General features: G+C 40.1%; 1 protein-coding gene and 1 long non-coding RNA gene across 3 annotated transcripts in view; one reads left to right on the top strand and one right to left on the bottom strand.

Moving 5' to 3' along the window:
* The window catches only part of PDE7B (phosphodiesterase 7B), a 314673-nt gene extending 314106 nt beyond the window's left edge, over window positions 1-567 (bottom strand). For both annotated transcript variants that reach the window (XM_025865829.2, XM_025865819.2), the window contains exon 1: window positions 156-567. Coding sequence is in view for 1 of the 2 variants with exons in the window: in XM_025865819.2 (XP_025721604.1) it covers window positions 156-176 (21 nt within the window). In the remaining variant the exon portion in view is untranslated. The remainder of the gene's footprint in view (window positions 1-155) is intronic.
* On the top strand, window positions 325-25715 carry LOC141372997 (uncharacterized). Its single transcript, XR_012378589.1, has 4 exons — window positions 325-395; window positions 1077-1221; window positions 17981-18043; window positions 24830-25715. It is a non-coding gene; the product is annotated as an uncharacterized lncRNA (long non-coding RNA).
* The last annotated feature ends 374 nt before the right edge of the window (window positions 25716-26089 follow it).

Below are 26089 nucleotides of genomic sequence, written 5' to 3'. Positions count from 1 at the left end.
AAAAAAAAAAAAAAAAAAAAAAAAAAAAAAAATATATATATATATATATATATATATATATGTACAGGTTCATTTTAAATAAAACTCCTGCCATCTCTCTGTGATTCTGTTCTCTCAAGAAAAATGAGCTTGCCGCTTAAATTTGTTGTACCTACCTCAACCATTAAACAAGACATTTAACCATAGTGGCAGTTCTGTGACCTTTGAATGCCGTGAAATCTCTGAGCGGTGCTGCTTGTTCATGAAGACTTGTGCTGCAGAATCCAGCAACTTCATCCAGGATTAGGAATATAATTAAGTAAAAACAAGAAAAAAAAAAAAGAAAAGAAAAAGAATCACAAAAGCACACAGAGAAATCAAGAGAGAAAGAAGGTAGAAAGAGAGATTCTCTCTGGGTGAGTACACGACTTTTCTCCCAGGCAAGCGCTGGGACAGAGCCGAGCCTGCTGCAGTGCCCAGACCCCCCGACTGGCTGGGGGAGCACGCAGGCCGCCGGCCTGCTAGGCTGGGAGGTGCTGTCAGTTGCCACAGGCAAGGAAAAGCAGAGACCAATCGGCTTCAACTCTGGCAGCTTACTGGAGTGGAGCCTTTTCTGTTTATGTTTCCTCATTTCAGGAGTGACGTCAAAGGGCTTAGTTTTTCCTCTGCATGTGCTATTAATTTTAAAGTACTGTACTATGGGAAGAATGTGTGTGTGCCTGTGGTTAGCCTGGGCACCCCACTCTCAGGAGAACCCAAGAAACATTTTCTACATTCAGGAATAAATTTTAAAAATTTAAAATGCCTTGTGGTTTGGTATATCAAAAACAAAAACTAGACAAAAGCCTTGAGCTAATAATAGCGGCAAGATTTACATTTTTTTCCAAATGTGACTCTATGTACATATGCCCACTTCACAGCTGTTGCTTATTTCAAAACTAACTCTTCGTCAACCTTACCTAAAAATGAGCTGTTAGTTAATCTTTACAGTCATGGATGCAGAATTCTGCAAATGAGCTGGTGAGCAATATTATGTGCAGTGAAAAACAGAAATCCTGTTTATGCTGCTAATCCCTGATTTTCTATCTTTCCTCCAGTTTCTGTGGTGAAGCTTCAGGATTATTCATGCTAGGGAGATCCTTCCTGCAACTCCCTACAAGGAGTCATTCAAGAGGCAGGGCATGCTGATGCTATACAGCCGTGCCTGGGGTTTCAGCAAGTCCTCACCCAAAGTGTGTGAAGGTACAGTTATTTAAAGATACTTCCTCTACCAGGGACCCCAGCTTATCTCTGTATTTCTCTTCCTATTCTGGAAAATCTCAGTGGTGGCCATCTGTTATTTCTGCCTCCCCCATATTCTCTCCCTTCTCCCCCTGCCCCATTCTGCTAATAGAACCTTTTTTTTTCTTTTGGAAACTTTCCTTTCTTTATCTATGGATTGCATAGCCTTCCCCGGCCCCCTTCCGTACCCTACCCCTTGAAATCCTACCCCACAACAGAACTATGAGGGGCATGTGATCCAGACTGGCCAATTAGATTTCTCCATTGCTCTAGACACAGAAAATGTTTTAGGGGTAGGCACATCACTCAAGAAAGGCCAGAGTCCTTTTTCAAATATTAATACTGATTCTTTGAGAAAGGAGGTTTCTCTATCTCTCTATGAGCCTCTGTGGTAGGGTTAAACAAGCCTGTAGTTGTTAGGGTTCATCTTTGATGTTAAAGATAGAGCAATGAACAAAACAGTATCTGCCTTCATGTACTCTACATCTGGGGGAAGGGTGAAGACAGGCAATAAAAATAAGTACATATATAATATCTGTTGGTAATAAGGCTTTGAAAGAAAGGAAAGTAAGGGTAAAAAATAGTGTGTGTGTGCATATGCGTTTGCCATCTTAGGTATAATGATAACCGAAACACTAAGCAACTTGGAGCAGAGGCCTGAATGAAATGAAGAAGCAGGTCATCTGTGTCTCTGCATTCCAGGCAAAGAAAGCTGTGTAAAGTCCTAAGACAAGTGAATGTTTGGCCATGTTCAAAGAACAAGGGAAACAGAGTGGCTGGAAGAGAATGAACAAATAGGTTTAGGGAGATATGTCTGGGGCAAGATCAGGTAGTATCTTACAGGCCACTTAAAGTATTTAGACTTTATTCTAAGATGGAAAACCTATCAGAGTGTTTTGAACTAAGGAATGCCCATGATCAACATAAATTCTAAAGGGATTTCCTCTCTCTTCTGTGTGGAAAACAGATTCTAGAGGAGCAAGGGTAGAAGTAGGGAGACCAATAATGAGGCCATTGCAATGATGATTTGAACTTGGGTGAAGGTGAGAAAGGTGAAGGGGGCCAGGTTCTGGAAGGGTGTACGTGGGTGCGCGTGCATGCACACATGTGCGCGTGTGTGTGTACCACGTAGAATTAGCAGGATTTCAAGATGTGGGGTGTGAGTGAAAGAGAGGGATCAAGAATAATTCCTAGGATCCTCTCTTGAGCAAACTAGAATAGAGTTGCCACTTACTGATGGGGGTAAGTGGAAGAAGAACCTCGTTCTGAGCTGAAATAAAAAGTAGTCCTGTGCCTTCATTCAACAGCAACAAATATTTATTGATTATGTACTCTGTGAAGGCACTGTTTTAAGTGCTGGAGAGGAAGCAGTGAACACAAACAAACACAAAGGCCCTTACCCTCATGAAACTTAGATTTTTCTGAGAGGAGACAGATCATAACAATAAAGTAAAAGATTACATAGGATACATTGAGTAAGAGATGTGGAGTATATGGTTAAATATATAGGCTTGGAGTTCAGGGGACAGTTCTGGGATATAGATATAAATTAGGAAGTCATTGTATATTCAAGTTATTTAAAGCCATGAGACTGGATGAAATTATCATGGCAATGAGTACAGGTGGAAAAGCCCCAGGCAGTCCAAGATTAAGTAGTCAGGAATATGAGAAAGAATCAGTGGAGGAGACCAGGAAGGAACCTCCAAGAGGTAAGGAAAAAACCCCAAAAGGGTGATACCTTGGAAGACAAATGAAATTTTCAATGATCAGCTTTGTAAAATGAAAGTTAGATGAAGATTGAAAATTGACCCTTGAATTTAGAATGTGTAATCATCTGTGCCCTTGACAAAATCAGGTTCAGTACAGTAGAAAGGGTGAAAGGTCAAGAGAGAATGTAAAGAGAAAAGTGGGGGCAGACAGTATAGGCAATTCTTTCAAGGTGTTTTTCCCCACAGAGAGCAGAGAAATGGGGTAGTAACTGGAAGGGAGAGTGGAGTCAAGGAGGTCTTTTTAACATGGGAGAAATATCAGTATTTTGTATGCAATGATAGGAAAGATCCAGTTGAGAAGAATAATTAGTGATGCAGAAGAGAGAAAGGGGAATAGTTGGAACACATGGAGTCTGTGGTAGACAATTGCCCCCCAAGGTGCCCAATCTCTGGCAACTGTGAATATATTATATTACATGACAAAAGGGACTTTGCAGATATAATGGAGGCGATGGATCTTCAAAGAAGGAGATTGTCTTAAATTATCTGGTGTGCTCAATCTAATCATTTGAGCCCTTAAAAGCAGAGAACTTTCTCTGTCTGGAAGCAGAAGGGAGATGCAGCAGCAGAAGTTAGAGAAGTTCCAAGTATCAGAAATGTTCAGCACACTGCTACTGGTTCTCAGTTGTAGGACCCATGTGCAAGGACCAGAGAGAGCTAAGGGCTGTCCCCAGCTGATAGCAGCAAGGGAGCAATCACCTTAGCTCTACAGCTGCAAGGCATTGGATTCTGCCAACAACCTGAATGAACAATCTGAAATGAATTCTTCCCTATAACCTCAAGAAAGAAACACAGCCCTGCTGACACCTTGTTTTCAGCCTTTTGAGACTCTAAGCCGAGTACCTAGCCAAGCCACCTACAGATCTATGAACTAATAAAGTTTGTGTGAATCTGTTACAGCAGTGATGGAACACTAGTATAAAATGATTGGCTTTGGAAAGCAGCATGGAGGCTTCATCCACAGAACCAGAAGAGAAGGCAGAGTAAATGGCAGAGGTATTACTAGGTAGATTGTAATGGTGGTGCAAGATTGTGAAAGTTCTCTGTGATTTCTAATTTCTCAGTAAAATAGGAATTAGGAGTATTGGCTAAGAGACAGGATAGAAGAAGTGGTGAAGCTTTGAAGAGGGAAGATGTGAAATAGTCATCCAGAAGAGTAAAAAGCAGGAGTTATCATAGAAGATAATATGATGGCCTAAGGGCTTATTTGAGTTTAGTTTTCATGAATTAAAGTGATACCAGACAGCGTGTCAACTTTACAATATCCATGAAACATCTGAATAGATATGTCATATGGGCAGTTTGGATATAATTCTAGAGAGCTAAGGGCAGATGACATGGTATTGAAAGCTACGGGAGGGCATGAAATCATTTGATGAATGAGAACAGACTCAAGGTCTAAACTCTGGGATCTTCCAATATGTAGATATTGGGAAATTCAGGATGATCTAGCAAAGGAGATCAAAAAGGAGTGGCCATGGACGTACCCACACAACCAAGATAGTGGCCTCTCAGAAGTCAAGTTCCAACAGTCAGTGGTGTGGACTGAATGTTCCTACCTTCCCCCCTATTCCCCAGCACACACACCAATTTATATTTTGAAGCCCTAACCCCCAATACAACTGTAATTGGAGAGAGGGCCCATAGGGAGGTAAATGAGGTGAAATGAGATCATAAAGGTGGGACCCTAATCTAATAATTCTAGTGCCCTTATAAGACAGGAAGAGATGCCAGAGCTCTCTGTCTCTACCATGAGAGAATAGAGCCAAAGGGCTGCTGTCTGCAAGCCAGGAAGAGAGCTCTCACCAGACCCTAACTCTGCTAGCACTTTGATCCTGGTCTTCCAGTCTCTAGAACTGTGAGAAAATAAATTTCTATTGTTTAAGTACCCAGACTATGATATTCTGTTATGCAATCCAAGTGGACTAATACAGTTATGTGAGTCATGAATTCTCTTTTCTTTGCTTGCAGCCATTTCAGTTGGCTTTCTGTTCCCTATAGCAGGAAGAGTCCTAACAAATTCAATATACAATGTCAATGTTTCCTAGAGGTGACTGTCAACTCTCCTGTCCCTGATACAAATACTTCACCACTTGTGGCTTGAAACCTTTAAGGATATATCTATGTCTGCAACTATATCTATACCTACCTAATCATTTCCACCAAACACAATAATATTTATCTAAGACTACTGTGTTTAAAATACTAACTGGTTTTCTGAGGCACCATTATTTAACATATATTTTGCAGTGTTCTTCGAAACACAACATTTGAAGTGGCCACATTTTCTGCAATTTATTAGCTATAAAAATAATCCAGAAGGAGCCACCTTACTTCAGCCTCTTCATTTAAAAAGGGGATAAAAATTCCCTTTTTAAATAGCTCATGACTCACAGAAATGACCACTCTTAGTCATTTTCTTTCCTTTATAATTTAACTCTCAATTTTCTCTACTAGTGGAATAGAAAATATGATTTTTCTTGTGCTGCATCTCAAGAAAGATAAATTTCTCAGTGACCTTAGAGATATTAAATTTGTTCAAGGAGTACTTATTGAGCATAAATTATTGGCAGAACCCAGTAGTGTATGTTCAACATACTTTTGGGGTTGACAGAGATCAACAGATGTGATCTCTACCTTTAAAAGTCATATACTTGGGGACTGGCACAAAAACAGACACATAGATCAATGGAACGGAATCGAGAGCCCAGAAATGGACCCTCAACTCTATGGTCAACTGATCTTTGACAAAGCAGGAAAGAATGTCCAATGGAAAAAAGACAGTCTCTTCAACAAATGGTGTTGGGAAAATTGGACAGCCACATGCAAAAGAATGAAACTGGACCATATCCTTACACCATGCACAAAAATAGACTCAGAATGGATGAAAGACCTCAGTGTGAGACAGGAATCCTTCAAAATCCTAGAGCAGAACACAGGCAACAACCTCTGTGATCTTGGCCTCAGCAACTTCTTGCTAGACACGTCTCCAAAGGCAAGAGGAACAAAGGCAAAAATGAACTATTGGGACTTCATCAAGATAAAAAGCTTTTGCATAGCAAAGGAAATAGTCAACAAAACCAAAAGACAACTGACAGAATGGGAGAAGATATTTGCAAATGACATATCAGATAAAAGGCTAGTATCCAAAATCTATAAAGAACTTATCAAACTCAACACTCAAAAAACAACAAATCCAATCAAGAAATGGGCAGACGATATGAACAGACATTTCTGCAAAGAAGACATCCAAATGGCCAACAGACACAGGAAAAAGTGTTCAACATCACTTGGCATCAGGGAAATCCAAATCAAAACCTCAGTGAGATACCACCTCACACCAGTCAGAATGGCTACAATTAACAAGTCAGGAAACGACAGATGTTGACGAGAATGTGGAGAAAGGGGAACTCTCCTACACTATTGGAGGGAATGCAAGCTGGTGCAGCCACTCTGGAACACAGTATGGAGGTTCCTCAAAAATATGAAAATAAAGCTATCCTATGACCCAGCAATTGCCCTACTGGGTATTTATCACAAAGATAGAAATGTAGTGATCCGAAGGGGCACCTACACCCCAATGTTTATAGCAGCAGTGGCCACAATGGCTAAACTATGGAAAGAGCCTAGATGTCCATCAACAGATGAATGGATAAAGAAGAGGTGGTATGAATATACAATGGAATATTATGCAGCCATCAAAAATGAAACCTTGCCATTTGCAATGACATGGATAGAACTAGAGGGTATTATGCTAAGTGAAATAAGTCAATCAGAGAAAGACAAGTATGTGATCTCACTGATATGAGGAATTTGAGAAACAAGACAGAGGATCATAGGGAAAGGGAGGGAAAAATGAAACAGGACAAAACCAGACAAACCATAAGAGACTCTTAATCTCAGGAAACAAACTGAGGGTTGCTGGAGTGGAGGAGGGTGGGAGGGATGGGGTGGCTGGGTGATGGACATTGGGGAGGGTAGGTACTATGGTGAGTGCTGTGAATTGTGTAAGACTGATGAATCAGAGACCTGTACCCCTGAAACAAATAATACATTATATGTTAATAAAAAAACTAAAAATAAATAAAAACATTTACTTAAAAAAAATATTCTTCACCAAACGATAGGTTTAGTAATAAAGTAAAGATGGCAAAAAAAAAAAATCATATACTTGACTTAAAGGGTAATAGTAATAATAGTAATAAGAGGAAAGATGCAGCAAGGGCTCTAAAGATGGAAGAAACAAAATGGAAATTCAAAGAAAGGGAAGATTGTTTCTCACAAGGGGAAGACTTTGCATAATGTCAGAGATTTCATTTGTCCTGAGCCAGGAAGACATGTTATCTTGAGAGACTGACCTGTAGGTTAAGTATAAGATATGGGAGTATAGGACATGGGAAAGGAATGATATATTGTGAACCCAACATGGTAGATCAGTGAAAATATAGAAAGTTAAATCGAAAATTTGAATTTTACTCATTACAGAATGAGGGATTATTAAAGGTCTGCAAGTAGGGAATTAAAATAGCAGTAATGTATTCCTATTAGCTGAATGGTCTAGTGCTGAGTACAGACAATTAAACACGTGATTACAATACCGTGGAGTGAGTGATGTGATACGGGAAGTTCGGGATGATTTGGGAGTGTATAGGAGAGAAATCAACACCAGATTTTTAACTCAATCAAAGCTTCTCCCTGAAAATAGTGACATCTGAGATGAATTCTAAAGGATAAGTAAAAGGTACTCCGGTAAAAGGGAGGGATACCTGAAATGATTAAAAGCTGCTCCAATAAAAAAGGGAGGGTACAAAATGATGAATTATGAAATGATAACACAAACATGGACGGGTGAAGATGAGCATGGTTTACTCCAGGGACGGAAGCAAGTTCAGTTTGGCTGGAGTGATAAGAAGCGAAGACAAGGGGAGCTTGGGTGGGTCAGTCTGCCTCTTGATTTTTGGCTCAGGTCAGGATCTCAGGGTCCTGAGATAGAGTCCCATGTCAATCTCCAAAGCTCCACGCTTAGTGGGGAGTCTGCTTGAGATTCTTTTCCTCTGGCCCTTCCCCAACTCGCACGTGTGCATGCACACCCTCTCTTTCTCTCAAATAAATAAATAAATCTTTAAAAAAAGGAAGAATAAGTGAAAACAGTATGGGGCTTTTTTTTTTAAGATTTTATTTATTTATTTGAGAGATAGAGAGCACGAGAGGGAAGAGGGTCAGAGGGAGAAGCAGACTCCCTGCTGAGCAGGGAGCCCGATGTGGGACTCGATCCCAGGACTCCAGGATCATGACCTGAGCCGAAGGCAGTCGCTTAACCAACTGAGCCACCCAGGTGCCCCAGTATGGGGCTTTTTAAGTCATATAAGAAATTGAGATTTTGTTCTAAAAGAAATGGGGATATATTGAAAACTTTTAAACAATAAAGGACATGATTAAATTTGTATTTTGAAACATGACTTTGGCAGTTGTGTGGAGACCAGACAAGAGAAGTCTGGAGACAGGAAGTCCAGGAGAGAAAGTACCGTAGCTTGGATGAGGGTGGTGGTCATGTGGAAGGAGAGATATGAGAAAATTTAATGTTGTTTAGGAGATGCCTTCCATAGGATTTGGTGATGGATTGAAGGTGAAAGCTGAAAGTCTTACTATAGGATGAAAATAAGGAACAAGACAATCAAAGACAACACTCACCTTTCAGCCATGGGAAAGGGGTGCCATTTACTGAGTTAGGTTTTGTCAGGAACATGGTAAGTTCAGTTTGGAACTTAATATCAAAGTGAAGATGGATATGTTGCTATAAAACTCAGCAGAAAAACGTAGGTTAGGAGAACAGTTTTGAATACCATCATACATATGGTTGAAATCAGCCATATGCGCTGATGGAATCACTCAGAAAGTGTGCCTAGCATGAGAATAGAAAAGGATCAGAAGAGAAACCAAAAGGAACACGATATTTAAAGGCTAGCAAAGGAAGAGAAACCTATAAAAATTTGGACAAAGAGTGGCAACATAAAAAGAGAAAAGGAGGATGTGGCATCCATAGAATCTAAGGAAAATTGTGTTTCAAGATGTAAAATGTAGTTAATAATGCTAAATCAGGTGAGAGGAAAACAGAAAAACATCTTTTACAGCTACTAAACTGCTCTAAAATGAAAACATCAGGGTATTGATGTAGGTATAAATAAATAGAAAAATAAATCAATTGAACAGAACAAAGTCTAAAAGTGAATCAATATGTATATCAAGTTTAGCATATGATAAATGTGGTGTTTTGAATGAGTGAAGAAGGAATAGTCTGCTTCACATACTGGGTTGGGACAAGGCTAGCCATTTGTAAATACAGTATCCAAGTAAGTTAACCTTAGATTTATTCCAAAATCCATTTACAAATATAAACTGTAGTTAGATAGAAGATTTAAACATGAAAAGCCAAAGCTACAAAGTTGCCAGAAAACATATGATTGGATATAAGAGATCTCAAAACAGAGAAGACCTTTAAAAAGGTCCTAAAGCAAAGGTCACAACAAAGAACCCTGATAAAATATCTTACGCCAAAGTTAAAGTCTTCTATATGATCAAAGACATTATAAATAAAGATATTTTTAACCTATATAAAACAAATAAATATACATTATTACACATTAGTACATCTCCATCAGATTTTTTTTTAAAGGTTTTATTTACTTGTCAGAGAGAGAGAGAGAGAGCACAAGCAGGGGGAGAAGCAGGCAGAGGGAGAAGCAGGCTTCCTGCTGTGCAGGGAGCCCAATGTGGGACTTTGTCCCAGGACACTGGGATCATGACCTGAGCCAAAGACAGACGCTTAACCAACTGAGCCACTCAGGCGCCCCTCTCCATCAGATTTATAAAACAGAGAAAGTCTGGAAAAAAAACAAAAAACAAAAGGAACACCCATGTTCAAGGGCTAGTCAAATGAAGAGAAGCCTCTAAAAATATGGACAAAGAGGAGTGCCTGGGTAGCTCAGTCGATTAAGCATCTGAATCTTGATTTCAGCTCAGGTCATGATCTTAGGGTTGTAAGATCAAGCCCTGAGTGGAGCCCTGTGCTGGATATGGAGCCTGCTTGGGATTTTCTCTCTCCCTTTCCCTCTGCTTCTCCCTCTCCCTACTCCCACATCTCTCTCTCTCTCTTAAAAAAAAAAAAAAATATATATATATATATATATATGATATAGAGACAAAGAGTGGCAACATAAGAGGGGGAAAAAAAGAATGTGGTGTCACAGAATCCAAGAAAAATTTTGTTTCAAGAAAGGTAAAACAGATAGGGTTTTAAAATTTAGAAATTTTCTTTTGAATATGAAGATGGGTATAATCTCTAACAACCTCCATGGAGGCTAGAGCAGGTCATCACCCTTTCTCTCTGCCCTTCTCACCTGGTACAGAGCCCTCAAGCTTAGTGTTCTCCTCACGGGAGTCCTGCACTAACCCTTCTGATGCACATCACACTTCCTCAGCTGTCATCCCCACATTTCTGTCAATTGATGTATGTTTCATACCACCTTCTCCTTTCTGTTTCACTATAACCTTGTCTGCCAATCGGAGTCCTCCTCCCTGCTGGTGATAGAACAGAATGCAATGAGAACACATCTTAATGCCCTTGAAAATGGAATTTTTACTTCTTCACAGGAAAGTTTTTGTCAAGCATAAAGCAAATAATATTTACAGATACTTACTGAGTGCCTACTATGAGCTGGAAACTTACATCATCAGCAACAAAATTCATTACAAATGAATTACTTAAATCTTGACAAAAGAGAAATATTTGCCCTACTATTGGATTTTCCGCCTCTGCATTTAAAATAGTTCCCATTTCAGATTATTTTCTCTTTTTCTTCTACCACTACTATTCTTTCACCAAAACTGTTTTCCAAATCAGCAGACTATCTTTGGAGACCATGTTTCCAAAGTGCTAATTTAGCTCAGAATCACAGCAAAAATATCAAATAGAACAATTGGAAAGCAAGAAGCAAAAAAAACCTCTGAATTCTACCATTTAACACGTATCATCAACCATTCTCCATCACAGCAAATTTGCGAATCACAATTTAGCTTTGGTTACCCTCTTTCTTTTTTTTAATTATTTATTTTTTATTTTTTTGAGAGGGAGAGACTGGGGACAGAGGGAGAGGGAGTGAGAGAAGCTTAGGTAGGCTCCATGCCCAGCGCGGAGCTCAATCTCACGACCCTGAGATCATGACCTGAGCCAAAATCAAGAGTCAGATGCTTAACCAACTGTGTCACCCAGGTGCCCCTGGTTATCTCCTTTCTTATGTGTGGCTGGACTCTCCCTCAGCTTGCAGGCCAGGAACATTTCCTCTGCAGTTCCCACCCTCCTGGCTTTCATCCAGCTCTCAATGAGCACAGCTTCTAGAAGGCAGCTCCTTGGCAGCATTTTCTAGCCTCATTCTTCACTCATTTTCCACCCATTTTGCGGATCCATTTTTCCATTCCTCTACTTTCTGCTGTCTAAGATGGACAGCATGTCAATAACAGATCTTTAGAAAGTTCCTATTCTGAACATGGTAGTTATCTGATAACCAAGCCACATGGAAGTTTTTTTATAGAAGGAAAAAAAAAAAAGCTTGTGTCATGACTCCGATGGCTATTTCACACTGGAGTTTTCTCATCTAGAGACATGCCATGTTATGGGCTGAATTATGTGTCCCCAAATCATATGTTGAAGCCTTAACCGCCACCCCGCCCCCGGCCCCAGTACCTCAGAATCTGACCTTATTTGGAGATATGGCCTTTAAAGAGGTTATTAAGTTAAAGTGAGGTCGTTAAGGTGGGCCCTAATCTAATATGACCTGTGTCCTTATGAGAAGAGATAAGGACACAGGTAGGTACAGAGGGAAGACCATAGGAAGACACAAGGAGAAAACATCCATCTGTAAGCCAAGGACAGAGGCCTCGGAATAAAAACAACCCTATGACATCTTGATCTTGGACTTCCAGCCTCCAGAACTATGAGGAAATTCATTTCTGTTATTTAAGCCACTCCATCTGTGGCATTTTGTTATGGCAGCCCGAGCAAGCTGACACACGCCAGAACATAGGTCCTGAATAAGGCGAAGACTCTGGGGGAAGTTGCTTCTTTAGAACATAAGAGGTAAAGGGTTTTGTGTGTTCGATTGCTTGTGTGTTTCTTTTCATAATATCAATATGTATTTCCTGTAACTTACATTTTGTTTTTTATCGATTAAATTTTTTATATTGCTAAAGGTTCTGTTTCTGCAAAATAGAAATTATAATTTAAAAGCCCAATTTATTAAAAATAAGTCAATGGTTAACTGCTTTCTTTGCAATGTTACATCGGGATTCCTTTAAATAGCAATTACGCTTAGTGCATTTAAAATAGAGATTCCATTTACAAAGATTAATTTTTTGCATTTTTTAAATGCTTTAATTTTTAAGTTATTATAAAATTGATCAACATTAAGAAAATTATCATGCAAAAGTTAAAATTCATAATAAAAATTAAAGTTTGATTATTAATTTTACAGGATAGCATAATAAACTTTACAAGACTTAAATGCATGGTGAGGGCATTTAAAACCTGAGCTCCAATTAACAAAGGTTCAACTCACATGTTATCTTTGAGGCATCTACTCGAGTAGGAAAACATTTTACTTGTATTTTAGGAAAGCACACACATGCCTTTCTTAAGAACTTGGTGATATACCACCAGTATGCAGTAAGCTTTATGAAGTCACGGGACTGGGTCTAACTAGCTGTGTAATTTGTTCCCAGCACCTGGCACACTACCTGACATTCGGTAGGTCTTCAGTTTGTAGCCCTTTTAATGACTGAATTGATAAGCAAATGAGAATGGCTGGAGAAGTTCTATGTGAGTCAAAGGATGTAATTAAAAAAAGAGTGTAAGGAGGTCCTTAAAACAACAAAACAATGCTGGAAGCCAAAAGCAGTTAAACTGTGCTGGGAGTCTGCATTATGTGATCCCAGGAGAAAGAAGTTGGATATTTTATTGAGTGATCTAGGCATGAGGTTCTTATTTTGCAGGAGGACAAAGATTTTGGTGGGCGGGGCAGTAGAGCAGACATTTCAGCTCCCACTGAAGAAGAGCTTTAAGATATTATGTCTCACGGAGGGTTGCAAGCAGCAGGAAACTCCACCTTTACATTTATTTGGGGGACCACAGAAGAACAACAATGCATGCAGAACCAGTATATATAGTGTGGATATAAACAGTGAAAAGAGGGACGCGTGGGTGGCTCAGTCGATTAAGCGTCTGCCTACGTCTCAGGTCGTGATCCCGGGGTCCTGGAATCGAGTCCTGCATCCGGCTCCTTGCTCAGCAGGGAGCCTGCCTTCTCCCTCTGCCTGCTTCTCCCCCTGCTTGTGCTCTCTCTCTTTCTCTCTGATAAATAAATAAATAAATAAATAAATAAATAAATAAATAAATAAAATCTTAAAAAAACTAGAGAAATGAGGAGATGTTTCTTAATGAAAGCAAACCAGATATTCCCTGAGAAACAGATCCTTGTATTAAAGGAGGGGCTGATTTTTTCACCTCATATCTCTTATCCCAATGCCATTAAATGGCTTTAACCAATCTTAAGAAACAAGAAATAGAACAAGTGTATGTATCTGGCAGCTTCGTGCCTAGGATGCTGGCCAACTTTTACAGTTATTGGATCCATGTAGATATGGCTAAGCCTTTACCACATATGCTACAGAATCCCTCTGCAAAAGACCCCAGAGGTGTGTAATGACTTTCCTCTTCAGATGTACAATCAATCACGGTGTGACAACGTTTGAACATTTATCTCAAGAGAGGGGCAAGTGGAGATGCCTGGTACAGTATGAATCTGCTAGGTTGGTTTTATCTGATGTGTTAAGTAAAATTTAAGAAAAAAATGTTTCAGTCAAATTGTGTTAAATCGGTCACATGTAAAAATAATTTTTTAACATGAAAACTATTTCAAATGGTTAGTATGTGAACATGGAGACATAAGCATACAGCATTTTAAATGCCTCATAGGTCACTTCCACTTATTTATTGAGGTAGACATTTGACAACAGGAAAATATTCTTTGTTCCCAGGTTAAAAACAATAGCTAGGGACGTATTGCAGCAAGAGAGTGAAAACATGGATGCATTTTTCTCTAGAGCGGTCAATTTTTTTCTCCCTATTATCTCCCATGCCTGCTTGTTGCCATGGAACAAGACAACCCCACATTTTTCTATGCAGCATGATCTCGAATCAATACTGCCTTTACCACTTACTCCATGTTTGCTAGAGATGAAAGAAACACCCGTATCTCACACATTGACTGACCAATAAATAAGCAGCAGGGGCCAGTAACTTTCTAGTTTCATAAGAGGCTATAAAATGGATACATATATATCATTCCCTGAGAGCAATTCGAATAATGTTAAGCTTTTAATTCTTTCATTTTCCTCATTCTCTAGACACCCAGGCTTATTCCCCAAGGCTATGCCAGAACTCTCTCGCCTAATTCCACCGAGAGTTAAGACCGCAGAGTTCTTTCTAGCTGGCCTATGATTCACCCTTCAGTTCGGGCAGAGTTGTAGCCCAGTGAATTCCTATTATCCCAAGGGGTGCTTCTCCCCTGACTTTCACAGAAAGTGCCATGAACTTCCCATTCCTGGTCATAACCTCTATCAACTTCCTTGAACGGGTTCTTGTTTCCAGACTGTTCCTCACTCTCTCTTCCTCCGGACACACTCTTGCGGTGACAGCTCTTTTGCCCCTGATTAAATTGTCATGCTGACAAACACTGGCTTCTCTCAATTATTTCCCTTTCTCCCCAGCTTTGCCTCATTTCTTGTCACCAGCCTACAACGCAAGGCTGTTATGACCTTCTTCTTCAATTTCTGGACATCCTTGCTTCCTTGTTTATCATTCCATTATAAAATACTTTTCAGGGAAATTTCTGCTTATAGTCGATAAATTTTGTTTTCTCCCAAAGCAGCAGGTGAAATGTAGATTTATGGCAGGAACATTTTCTCATATTTTCATAAGTAATATTATGGACTTGTGAAAAGTTAGAATGCTAAAGATTGCCAAGACTCCTACATGGGGGATCCCTGTAGGGGATAGTTGATACCATATTTATCATCATTCGTTGTATATTTTGTATTTTCATTGTGCAAATCATGTTCCCTGCACATGATAGGTGCTCAATTAATTATTCAACACTTTTCTCAAATACTTTCCCTCTGCTACTCCTAAACATAGCATCAGATTGGATAGCTAGCCTTTTGTATCTGCAGAGAGTGTATAACATTAGCATGCCCTGCACTCGTCTCCATGGATACCAAATTTCTGTGAATGGCACTTAGAGTGAAAAAAATCTATAGGGGGACCTGAATTTTGCTCATTCTTTCAGCTCGGGTCATTCTCTTCCCGACCCTTTTCCCCCTACATTTTCTGTCCTAGGCTATGTATGCTAAGAATCCTAGCACACTTCGTGCAGTAGAAAACCTTCTGGTAGGAGGATAGGACATCATGCTTGTATCTTTTTGACTGCCCCATGAGCATCAGCCCACAGACACTGCAGCTAACCACAGGAAATGGGGAGGTCAAAGCCTAAGTCTATTTTTGACAAACTCTAACCAGGGATCCCCAACTCGAGGAGTTCAGAAACCTGGAGTTCAGGAAGAACAGTAACTACCGAGGGGTGGGAATCCTGGAGCAATTTTTACATCTTTAAAAAGCTAAATTGAAATGATAAGATTTCACAGTCCAACAACATTGTCAAAACTCTTCATTTTTGGTTGGAACATCACGAACTTAGTTAGCAAATCTCTATTTACCACCCTGTGCTGCTTAAAGCTCTGGGGTGGATTGTTACTTGTGCCCTTAAATAATAAAAACAGAAAACAGGTTTATTACTATAATAAAAGCAGACATATTTATGTGATATGAAGAGAAGCCTGAGTAGGAAGTCAAACTTAATTAATGTAGCATGCAGTCTTCTTTGCAGATGAAATCTTTCAACATTGTAGTATCCATTAACAAAAAGAAAAAGATCCTGATGCTAAAAAAATAAAAATGATTGAGTATTACTGTCCTACCTAATGCTTTGCTTATTTGTTTGTTGGTTTGTGTGCTCTGTTTTAATGCCTAAGCTTGCTTAAGAGCAACAGATACACTAAAGCTAATTTCGGACATATTTTCATCTTGGCTATTTGCTTGTTTTGAACTTAAAAAGGGAAAGTAGACCTCAGACCATTGGGTGAAGAGCCAGCAATGACGACCTTTGTTCAAAGACCCCCTGGCAGGACACTGAGGTGCTGGAGCATGGGTCCGGAAGAGACTAAAGGTGAAGATGGCAAGAAGATGAGTGCTCCACAGAGGCCATCAGGGCTGCTGGCAGCTGTGACCTTGAGCATGGTGCAGAGGTTATTTCTCAGCTCCGTGCTCTCAGAGTGCGGACAGTTGGGACTGCCTGGCAGGACTCTACAGGCTTTTCAGGAAGGAAGGGCAACCTGCTGGGTCCTGAATGTTCTTTAGAGGTGAGTTTGGATTGTGCTAGGGTCAAGAACAGGATCCAACACCAACAATATTAATTACTGGACCTTATCAGACTTTCTTCTTTTCTCTCACTAAATCCTGTAGCTCCGTTTGAGATATAAAGGGTTTTCCCCATTAAAAAAGAACCTATCTCCATGTTCAAAAATTATGCTACCCACAGTGACAGATCACTACAGGTGAGAATGGCAAAAAATTCCTCCCTGCAGACAGCCGTCAGAATCAGGCTCCCTCCCACATCATAAGGGTGGTGGCGAGAGCAGAAAGGAGTTCTGGGAAGCCTTCTTGCTTACCCCCATCCTCTTCGACACTGTGAAGCAACTCTGAGGAGTACCTCTTCCCCCTTCCTTCCAAGTCAGGCAAAAACAGAAGTCCAAATATTTCTTGTTCAGTAGTACGTCAGTACCAGTTCTGCCCGAGAAAGACACAAGCTTTGTTCCTGATCTGAAATTTAGAGATGGGGAAAGAGATAGTCTCAAAAGATCGCAAAAATGTGTAAAGGGAACTACAGAAGCCATCACTCTGGGCACATCCTAGCTTCAAAAGAAACACGCCGAGTTAAGTGTAAAGGAACATAATGCTACTCACCACAATGATGGGAACAGTTCTTGGAAAGGGAGAGTTTGTGAATCAGATGATATCAACTAATTATATCCTGGAACTTACACGTCAACTCAGAAAAGAACAAGTCAAAGAAACATTCAGAAAAATAGGGTGAGACAAACAGCAAAATATTATTCACTTCAGTGAAAACTTCCGAGTACATTCCACATGCCAAAGGTTAACTTAACTTTGCTTTGACTCTTACAAACAGAAGGTAACAGCACCATTTTCTCTGGTACATTCTATACAGCATAATTTGTTCTATAAAAAATAATGATGATGATGAAGATGATTGTTATTTACAAATTCTTTGTTTTTACACCAATCAGTTTTTTTAAAGATTTTATTTATTTATTTATTTGCTAGAGAGAGAGAGAGAGAGGCAGAGGGAGAAGCAGGCTCCCAAGGTGCAAGGAGCCCAATGCGGTACTCGATCCCAGGACCCTGGGATCATGACCCAAGCCGAAGGCAGACGCTTAAACACCTGAGCCACCCAGGCGCCCACACCAATCAGTTTTTTTTAAAAAGATTTTATTTATTTACTTGAGAGAGAGAGAGAGAGAGAGAGAGAGAGAGAGAGAGCGCCCGAGCATGGGGGAGGGGCAAAGGGAGAGGGAGAAGCAGACTCCCCGCTGAGCAGGCAGCCTGACACTAGGCTGGATCCCAGGACCCCGGGATCACGACCTGAGCCTAAGGCAGATGCTTAACTGACTGAGCCAGCCAGGCGCCCCTATACCAATCAGTTTTTATGAATGTAAAAAGAACAAATTTTTTTCTTTGTTTTTACCTTTTTATTTTCCCCCAGCTCTTTGATGGACTTCTTTCTCTCCACAGTTAGAAAGCAGATGAACTGCTGTGAGGACAACTGGTAAGTTCTTGGAAGGAGGGGGTCATTCATGTCTTATATTTCTTTGTAAACCCTATTGCTTTGTACCACGATTGGCAGATTTAGGTACTCAGAGAGTGTTTGTTAAAAGGTTTAATGGATGAGCTGAGGAATGTGTGAGTGAATAAATATATTTATCTTATCCTCCTACTGTAACTTAAGAGAAAGAACATACTGCTTCAATATCTGTTATAATTCTTTTGTTAACACCTGTAGAGGACAGGTCGATAGGACCACATAAAGGTGAAAGGAAGGGAATGGCTTTTGCTACTGTACACTTAGTACATGTCCTGTGCTGGTGCCTTCATATGGGATCTTAGCCATCCCCATAATGACTCTGAGAAAATATCATTATCTGCCTTTTACAGATAAGCCCATAGAGTCCCAGAGAGGATATGAACGTGTCCAAATTCACATGGCTAGGAGATAGGATTTAAACTCAAATGCTACTTTTTCCAAACAGCATAACTTTTTCTCTATTTCCTCTCTAAAGGCAAAAGCAAAGTGTAAAGATTAAATCCCTAACAAGTCAGATTGTAAAACTATTTAAAACTCTTGGCACTTGAAGTGATCCCTACCAATTTGTCAATTATTTACTGAGCACTCACTGTGTATAGGTACATTTGAAATAAAAGTGGTCCAAGAAGATAAATTTCTACTACATTTTAGTAGAGGCAGCTTAGGCCTAATGTCAATGATCTGGATAATATAATATTTCCAGTGTCTAAGAAACCATAAAGATGGTCAAGGTACTTCAAATATCTTAAAAAGTCATCAGACAGATATAATCTACCCCAAAACTAGTGATAATTTTCTCTCATTAGTATAAATTAGATTTAGTGCTAACATACTATGTTTATAAGTGCAACAATAATTGTTGAGCAAATTCTGTAGCCAAATAATCTTCTGATGCTAAAAATGTCATTACAATTAATTAGTTTTTTCTTTAGAAGATTTATAAAAAAGTTTACCAGACATCTAAAAGTTTTGTTCAATCATTAGGAGTACATGGATGCTGATGTTTACCGGTTCCCTTCTTACTTACTTGAAATCCAATCAGAGACCATCAGAATTATAAAATGTTGAGAAATAGTGTCCTGTTAGCCATTTTGTTCCAGTTCTATCATAAAGTATAGCCAAGGAAATATGGAAAATCACAGAATTATGATGTTTTCCTAGAACATAATCTCTGTAACTGTTTTGACTATGTATGAAGGGGGTGTATTTGTCAAGGATCCTACCCTTCCAAAACTCAGTCTGTCATTTTGAGAGAGAAAATATTCAATCTATATAAACAGTACTTCTGAAAAGAGTTTTACCCTGAATCTCTGCCTTTTTTTCTTCTTTTTTGTCCTGAGTCTCCCTGGAAGTTCCTCTTTCTTTTCTTTTCTTTTTTTTTTTTAAGATTTTATTTATTTGACAGAGAGAGACACAGCGAGAGAGGGAACACAAGCAGGGGGAGTGGGAGAGGGAGAAGCAGGCTTCCCGCCGAGCAGGGAGCCTGATGCGGGGCTCGATCCCAAGACCCTGGGACCATGGCCTGAGCCGAAGGCAGACACTTAATGACTGAGCCACCGAGGGGCCCCTGGAAGTTCCTCTTTCTTTACCTGGATGGGAACAGACTTAATGCTGGCAGCTTAGCCTGAAAACCAGGGCAAGCTGGTGACAGAATGGGAGGCCTTTCTATCTGTGCATCCCAACAGGGTACACAGGGACACACAGGGAGTCACAGACACTCACGGTTCTAGAGGAATCACACACCCAGATACAGGTCAGAGCATTGGAACTAGATGGGGATGGTCTGTCCCTTCACAGTAGGCTGAGCAAGTCCTGGAGGTAGAGATGGCTCTTCTCAGATGCTCACCACAAAATAAATGTACTCCCCATGACTGTGATCCTTCCAGGCCTTAAGGTGGTGTGCTGCTCAACCGTGGAGAGCCCCTTCAAAGGGCTCTTCCTCTTTTAACATTATGGCAGCCCAGGCCAGGGAGCAGAGGTAAAAGAAAACCCACTCTGGACCCTTACTGGGCCACCAACTCAGAAAGCTATGTGCCAAGCTACTTATTGTCAGGGTCCAGCCAACGCTTCCTGACAGGGCATGCACAAGGCGGACATTGTTCTCAGTCAGACCTTGCATCAGAAGAAAAAATTCTACAGCACAACCATGGCCAGACTTTCTCCCTTTTCTGTGATGTTATACTGCTGTGTCCGTGTCCTCCCTGGGCCCGAGGAATCTTATTTCCTTCTTAATTGTGTCAGGAAAAAGTCCTAGCACAATATAAAATGCATAGTTTCCTGGCTGTGAGTGAGGAGATGTCCTCTTATCTACCTCCCCAAACTGAAAGAAACTGTTTCCGGAAGCTTTCTAATGAAAACCGAAGGGAGACAGAAGGAAAGTTTACATTTTCATGATTTATTCCTCTCAGCTTTTGATTTTTCACAAGAAGCATACATTATTTTGCAATAATAATAAAAAGAAGGTCTAGAAGGAATGAATTCACTGCACCATTTCACATAAAATCATTATTATAAATGAGTTTAAAGATACTAAATATAATGCATGTGTTTTATTGAGTGCTGAGGGAAGTGGTACAATTTAATTGAGGATTTCCTGTGCTGTCTGGAGCTGAGAATAAGGGATTGTATTGTGGCCTTTCTGCCCGTTTTCCCTGTCCCCCAGAGCCTAATATATCAATCAAGTAAAATTAGTGTAATTAGGAAGTTGACTAAAGACAGAGGGGCTCTTCCTCTGAATTTTGCAAATGAAAAACCAAGCACCATTATAAGGCAAACAAATTATCTATTCATTAGAAATTAAATGAATATGATCGTTGTATCTTTAAGGAACTCAGTTAATTTGAGATTTAGAGCATTTAAAATACAAATGAATTCCCAGAGAAGGAACACAGACTTTGATTACAAATGGTGTTTTTTTGTTTTGTTTTGTTTTTGATAGTGGTAACTAGTGACTTCCAGGCACGGGTCATCTTTCCTTTGGATGACTTGGGCTCCCAACCCAAAGCTCACTCAGTTCAACTCCCGCTGCTTCCTAGCTTCCCCGGCAGGAGTTGGTAATGGTGGACCACTGGCGGGGCTTGCAGAGGGCTCTTCCTTTAATATCAGCTCAGATCAGCTCGGGGACAGTCCCCTCTTTAAAGTCTATGATGAGCCCTGAGCAAACAGCTCCCTCCTCTAGCTGGGCAGGGACAATTTCAAGAGGGTGGAAGGAAGTTCAGAAGGTTGAGCATGAATGGGAGTGGAGAAAATGGATACAGTCAGGGAGGATTACATACTCTTGGCTACAGCAGCAGCAACTTAAGGGGGATGCCAAGTCATAATCAAGTCACCTTAGGATGGGATGAATTTAGTATGTTTATGGCCTGAGAGAAAGGGCTGGGGAAGATGAGGACTTCAAGTGTTACTTTCATCCCAAATTTCTACTGAGTTACTTCAGATTACAAAATATTTGATCTGTTATCTATGTAAGTTTTTTTTAAGAGCCAGAAATCCCTCTAAAGAGGTAGAATGAATCCCAAAGTTGGGAGCTCAGTCCCCCTCACTCCCAAAACTACAGGAGCTAGGGTCTCCATGGGCCAAATGAAAAGACAAACCCTGGCAGTCACTCAGTGGCAAGAAAAACCAAAACAAAATAAAACAAAAAACAAAACAAATAAACAAACAAAAAACCCCCGCAAAACTTGGCATGTGGCTTTTAATATGATTTAAAAATATTTTAAAATAATGTACTTCTTTCTGTGCTTCTATCCTTTCCCTATTCAGTGCACTTAGGGCACTTTCAAAAGTGCCTGGGCTTTTTCTTAGAACAGTACTCAGATAGTGTCCTTTCCTGAAACAAATAAAGCAACCTAAAGCTTTACATATTCTGAAGTTCTTTCCGTTTTTCAATCACTGCACTAAACAGACCATTAGGAAATGTTTAAGTGGGAAAGAATTAGTGGCTAGTAAATGCCTAACTATATGTTGATAGTCCTCATTTTGAAAGAGTTTGTGATTAGTGCTAACCAGTTGCTGAGGGATTTCTGACCCAGGATGCCGGTTGGTTCAGTCTGGTTAACAAGAAATGGCCCTGATGTCTCTGCAAGAATATTAGCTAATAGGAACTGAACCCTGGCTCTGTGGCACATGCTTTGTCTGAACTCCTTCTGCTCCAGAAGTGAGCGTCCCCAGGCTCATTTTATGCAGCAGGAATCAGAGGCACAAAGGCTACGGGACAAACTCAAATCACACACTGGCTGGGGTGCGTCAGAACGGGACTCGGATCCAGGCATGCCTGGCCACAAAGCATGTGCCCTTCCCAGTATGCCGCAGATCTGCCTTCTAAAGGAGGGAAAGGAAAGTTAAAGCACCAAAGGTCATGCTGTGCCACAGCAGAAATGGGCTTGTTTCAGCAGGTCCCCTTTGGGATAATAATTCTGCACCAATAAAGCCACACTTGATTATCTAAGGACATTCTGGCCCAGCCTGGCTGGGACTAACTACTTAGATTGGTTGAAACCTGTTCTCCATGTAAACTGAACACTGAAATTCTTTTTCCCTTTCCTCTAAACTTTCACCTCGAATGCGTAAAAATGCAGCTAATCCAGAAATATGAGCTCTATATGGTTTCCCACATCTGATTGTGTCCCTTTATGACTTTGCAACTTCTGTAAGTCCTATTCCATTGCTACATGGCTAATATCCAGGTTACCTGATACACTAAAATATATCCTGCATGTTCTTTCAGATACAAACTAATGGTGGAATTGGAATTGCATAGGCTTCATTATGTTTCTACATTATGGTTACTGGTAAAAACTTAAATCTGGGGGTATAACGTACAACATGGTGACTATAGTTAACAAAACTATTGTATGTTTGAAAATTGTTAAGAGAGTAGATCTTAAAAGTTCTCAACACACAAAAACATGGTTTCTATGCGTGATGATGGATGTTAACTAAACTTATTATGGTAGTCATTTTGAAGTATATACAGTTATCAAGTCATTACTTTGTATGCCTAAAACTAATACAGTGTTATATGTCCACTATATCTCAATTAAAAAAATTAAATCTGCCTCTTTATTAAGTTGGCCATGGCTATCCTCTTTGATGGAAGTTCAGCAAATACTTGCCTAATGAATGAACAAAAGTATATCAGGCAAGCTTTGATATGACAACATATTGCAGCTGAATAGATAATATGAAACAATCACGCACTAATTGATACACCAGAACTCTGCAAATTGATTTTTTCTTTGGGAGGAAACAGAAATGTCAATTGCCTTAAATCATTTTTAATTTCATATAATAGATAAGGACAAGAAACTTTTGCATATTCTGACAGCGCTGTGAAAGTACAATTTTTAGACTTTTGCTACCAGATTGGCTTTTGCTGAAAATGTTTTCACAGTCTCCAGTCTTCACACAATGTGCCTCCCCGTTCTGTCAGGCATGGAGCAACTTCCCCGTGAAAACAAAACACTTCCCAAGGAGTGTTCTCAGAAATTTTAGGGAACTTTAAAGGAGCATCCTAAATCCTGATGTTCTGATGGTTTCACAACTCTTGAGCCGCTTCCAAGTTCCCCTGTCCCTAATTTGTTCTGGTGAGTTTTTGTTTGTTTTCACTCAGAGGGTTTTCTTAACTGGACTCTATAGCTCATGTCAGCAAAGAGAGAGTCAAAAATATCCTTCGTGTGTGCCAAGAAAGCAGTAACCACACACATACAAAATAGAACCGTTCTACTGGCTTTTAACTCCACCGATGTCAAAGCAAATTACTTGTAGGCTAGCTGAAGAATTTATAAAATCCTTCTATTCTAGGTAGGAAAAGTAGTTGAGTTATCTTAAGTCTTGCCTATATTAGCTAAGAGAAAAACAAACAAAACAGGACTTTTGGTGGGTTTTGCTTCTGGCTGCTCTTGGTCATTTATGTAGAACACATCTTATGAAAATAGCATAGGCAAAAATGTACCCACAAATATGTTTTGAGAAATAAGCTATAGAAGATGTACACAATGTGACACATAATTACTATGTGGGGAAGTCAGACTCCCACCGAGAAGGTTTTGCATTCACAGTGTCAGTGATTGGCCTTGTGTCTCCTTCTCTGCTACCTCCCAACTACATTTACTTCCCAGTGCCCCACACCCCCTGATTCCTTTACTCTGACAATGTTTTTATGGCATCCACCCCCCGCGAGATGGGTAAAAAAAGTAGCCAAATGGTTCGTTCATTTACTATTTCAACAACTATTTGTTAAACCATTATTCCTTGTGGATACTGCCTAGTGCTCTGCCCACTGAGAAGAAAACCCCGCAGGAAAGCACATCAATACCTTGCCAGCCAGGGGCACCTGGGTGGCTCAGCTGTTAAGCGTCTGCCTTCGGCTCAAGGTCATGATCCCAGGGTCCTGGGATTGAGCCCCGCGTCAGGCTCCCTGCTCCGGGGAGAGCCTGCTTCTCCCCCTCCCTCCGCCTGCCGCTCTGCCTACTTGTGCTCTCTCTCTGTCAAATAAATAAATAAAATCTTAAAAAATAAATAAACAAAACCAACCCCCCCCCAAAAAAAAAAAACCTTGCCAGCCTACCAGGAAACAAACCCAGCAGAGTGCAGCGCAGGCAGGCAGGGAGGCCTGAGGTGGTGGAAATCTCCTTCTCAGTCACAAACTAGGAAAACTGAACTGGACCATGACTGTCATGTCACTTGGTCTGTTGTTTGCTTTTTTATTTTTCCTCAATACTTAGCATCATTTTTTTTTTTTTTTTTAAGTAGAGAAAGAGCCATTGACTTGCCTTCAGTGCAACAATTCCGGGGATGTGGACCAGGTTCTTACTCTGCAGTCTGATATGAAGACCAGCTCCCAAGGGATGAACTGCATCACAGGGCTCAGAGAAAGGGCCTTAAGGTAGCACTGAAGGGTTAGTGCTTCTGGGGATGACCTGGGCCACGAAGGGGTCCCCTTGGCATATTGGTAGAAAGGTATGCTCATGTACCTGACAGCTGAGCTTTACTTATAAATATTCAGTGTGACCCTTTATAAAGAATTTTTTTCCTTTTTGAGATAGATGTCTTAGAGAATGTGTATTCGACTTTTGAATTGCTTGCTGAAAAAATGTAAAACTTAAAGGAAACCTGTCTATCATATTGAAGTCCATCAGCATATCCTTTCTATGCCAGGCACTGTGTTAGATACAGAGGATCCAGGACTGAGTCACCCATAGCTCCTGTCTTCATGAAACTGACATTCAGGATGGAAAAAACAGCTGCACACCCAAATACATATATATGGCTGGTGTTATCCAGGATTTAGCTTAAATGATTCATTTTTCTGCTCTAATTGCTTAAGTTCAAGCTCTGAAAACAAATTCCTTTATGTCATAAGAGAAAACAGAATGTTTTCTTTAAAAGATACATATATTGATAATTTTTTATATTTTGCACATTTCTTAAGTGATAATTTTTCTGAGAAATTCATGATCAATTTCTTAAATTTTCTTGGTGTGGGTGTGGTGGACAAGAATCATTCATTTTGGGGGATGCCTGGGTGGCTCAGTCGGTTAAGCGTCTGCCTTCAGCTCAGGTCATGATCCCAGGGTCCTGGGATTGAGTCCCGCATTGGGCTCCTTGCTCAGCAGGGAGCCTGCTTCTCCCTCTGCCTGCCGCTCCTGCTGCTTGTGCTTTCTCTCTCTCTCTCTCTAATAAATAAATAAAATCTTTAAAAAAAAAAGAATCATTCATTTTGGAAATTTGCTTGCTAAAATATTGAGAAACTGAGATTGAGAAATTTCACATTAGCTTCTTTGCTCATGGTTGCATCTTTTGAAGAGAGAAATAAACTTGGATACATTAATTTGCATTGGGAAAGAATAATTTCACACAGCAGGAAGAAAAGGACCCAGATGCCCTGGAAAAGTAGAACCAGGGAAAAGAGAAAGAGGGAACACAATAGGTTGACACAATATACAATACATTTTATGAATATAAATTGAGATTTTAATCATTCATCAGAAAAATGATTCATAGATTTGA

The sequence above is a fragment of the Callorhinus ursinus genome, unplaced genomic scaffold (genome assembly GCF_003265705.2).
Source record: "Callorhinus ursinus isolate GAN/ISIS: 27379988/994484 unplaced genomic scaffold, GSC_fseal_2.0 scaffold6, whole genome shotgun sequence".
Classification (NCBI taxonomy): Eukaryota; Metazoa; Chordata; class Mammalia; order Carnivora; family Otariidae; genus Callorhinus; species Callorhinus ursinus.
The sequence above is the reverse complement of the archived record's forward strand: the minus strand, read 5'-3'. Positions and strand labels throughout refer to the sequence as shown.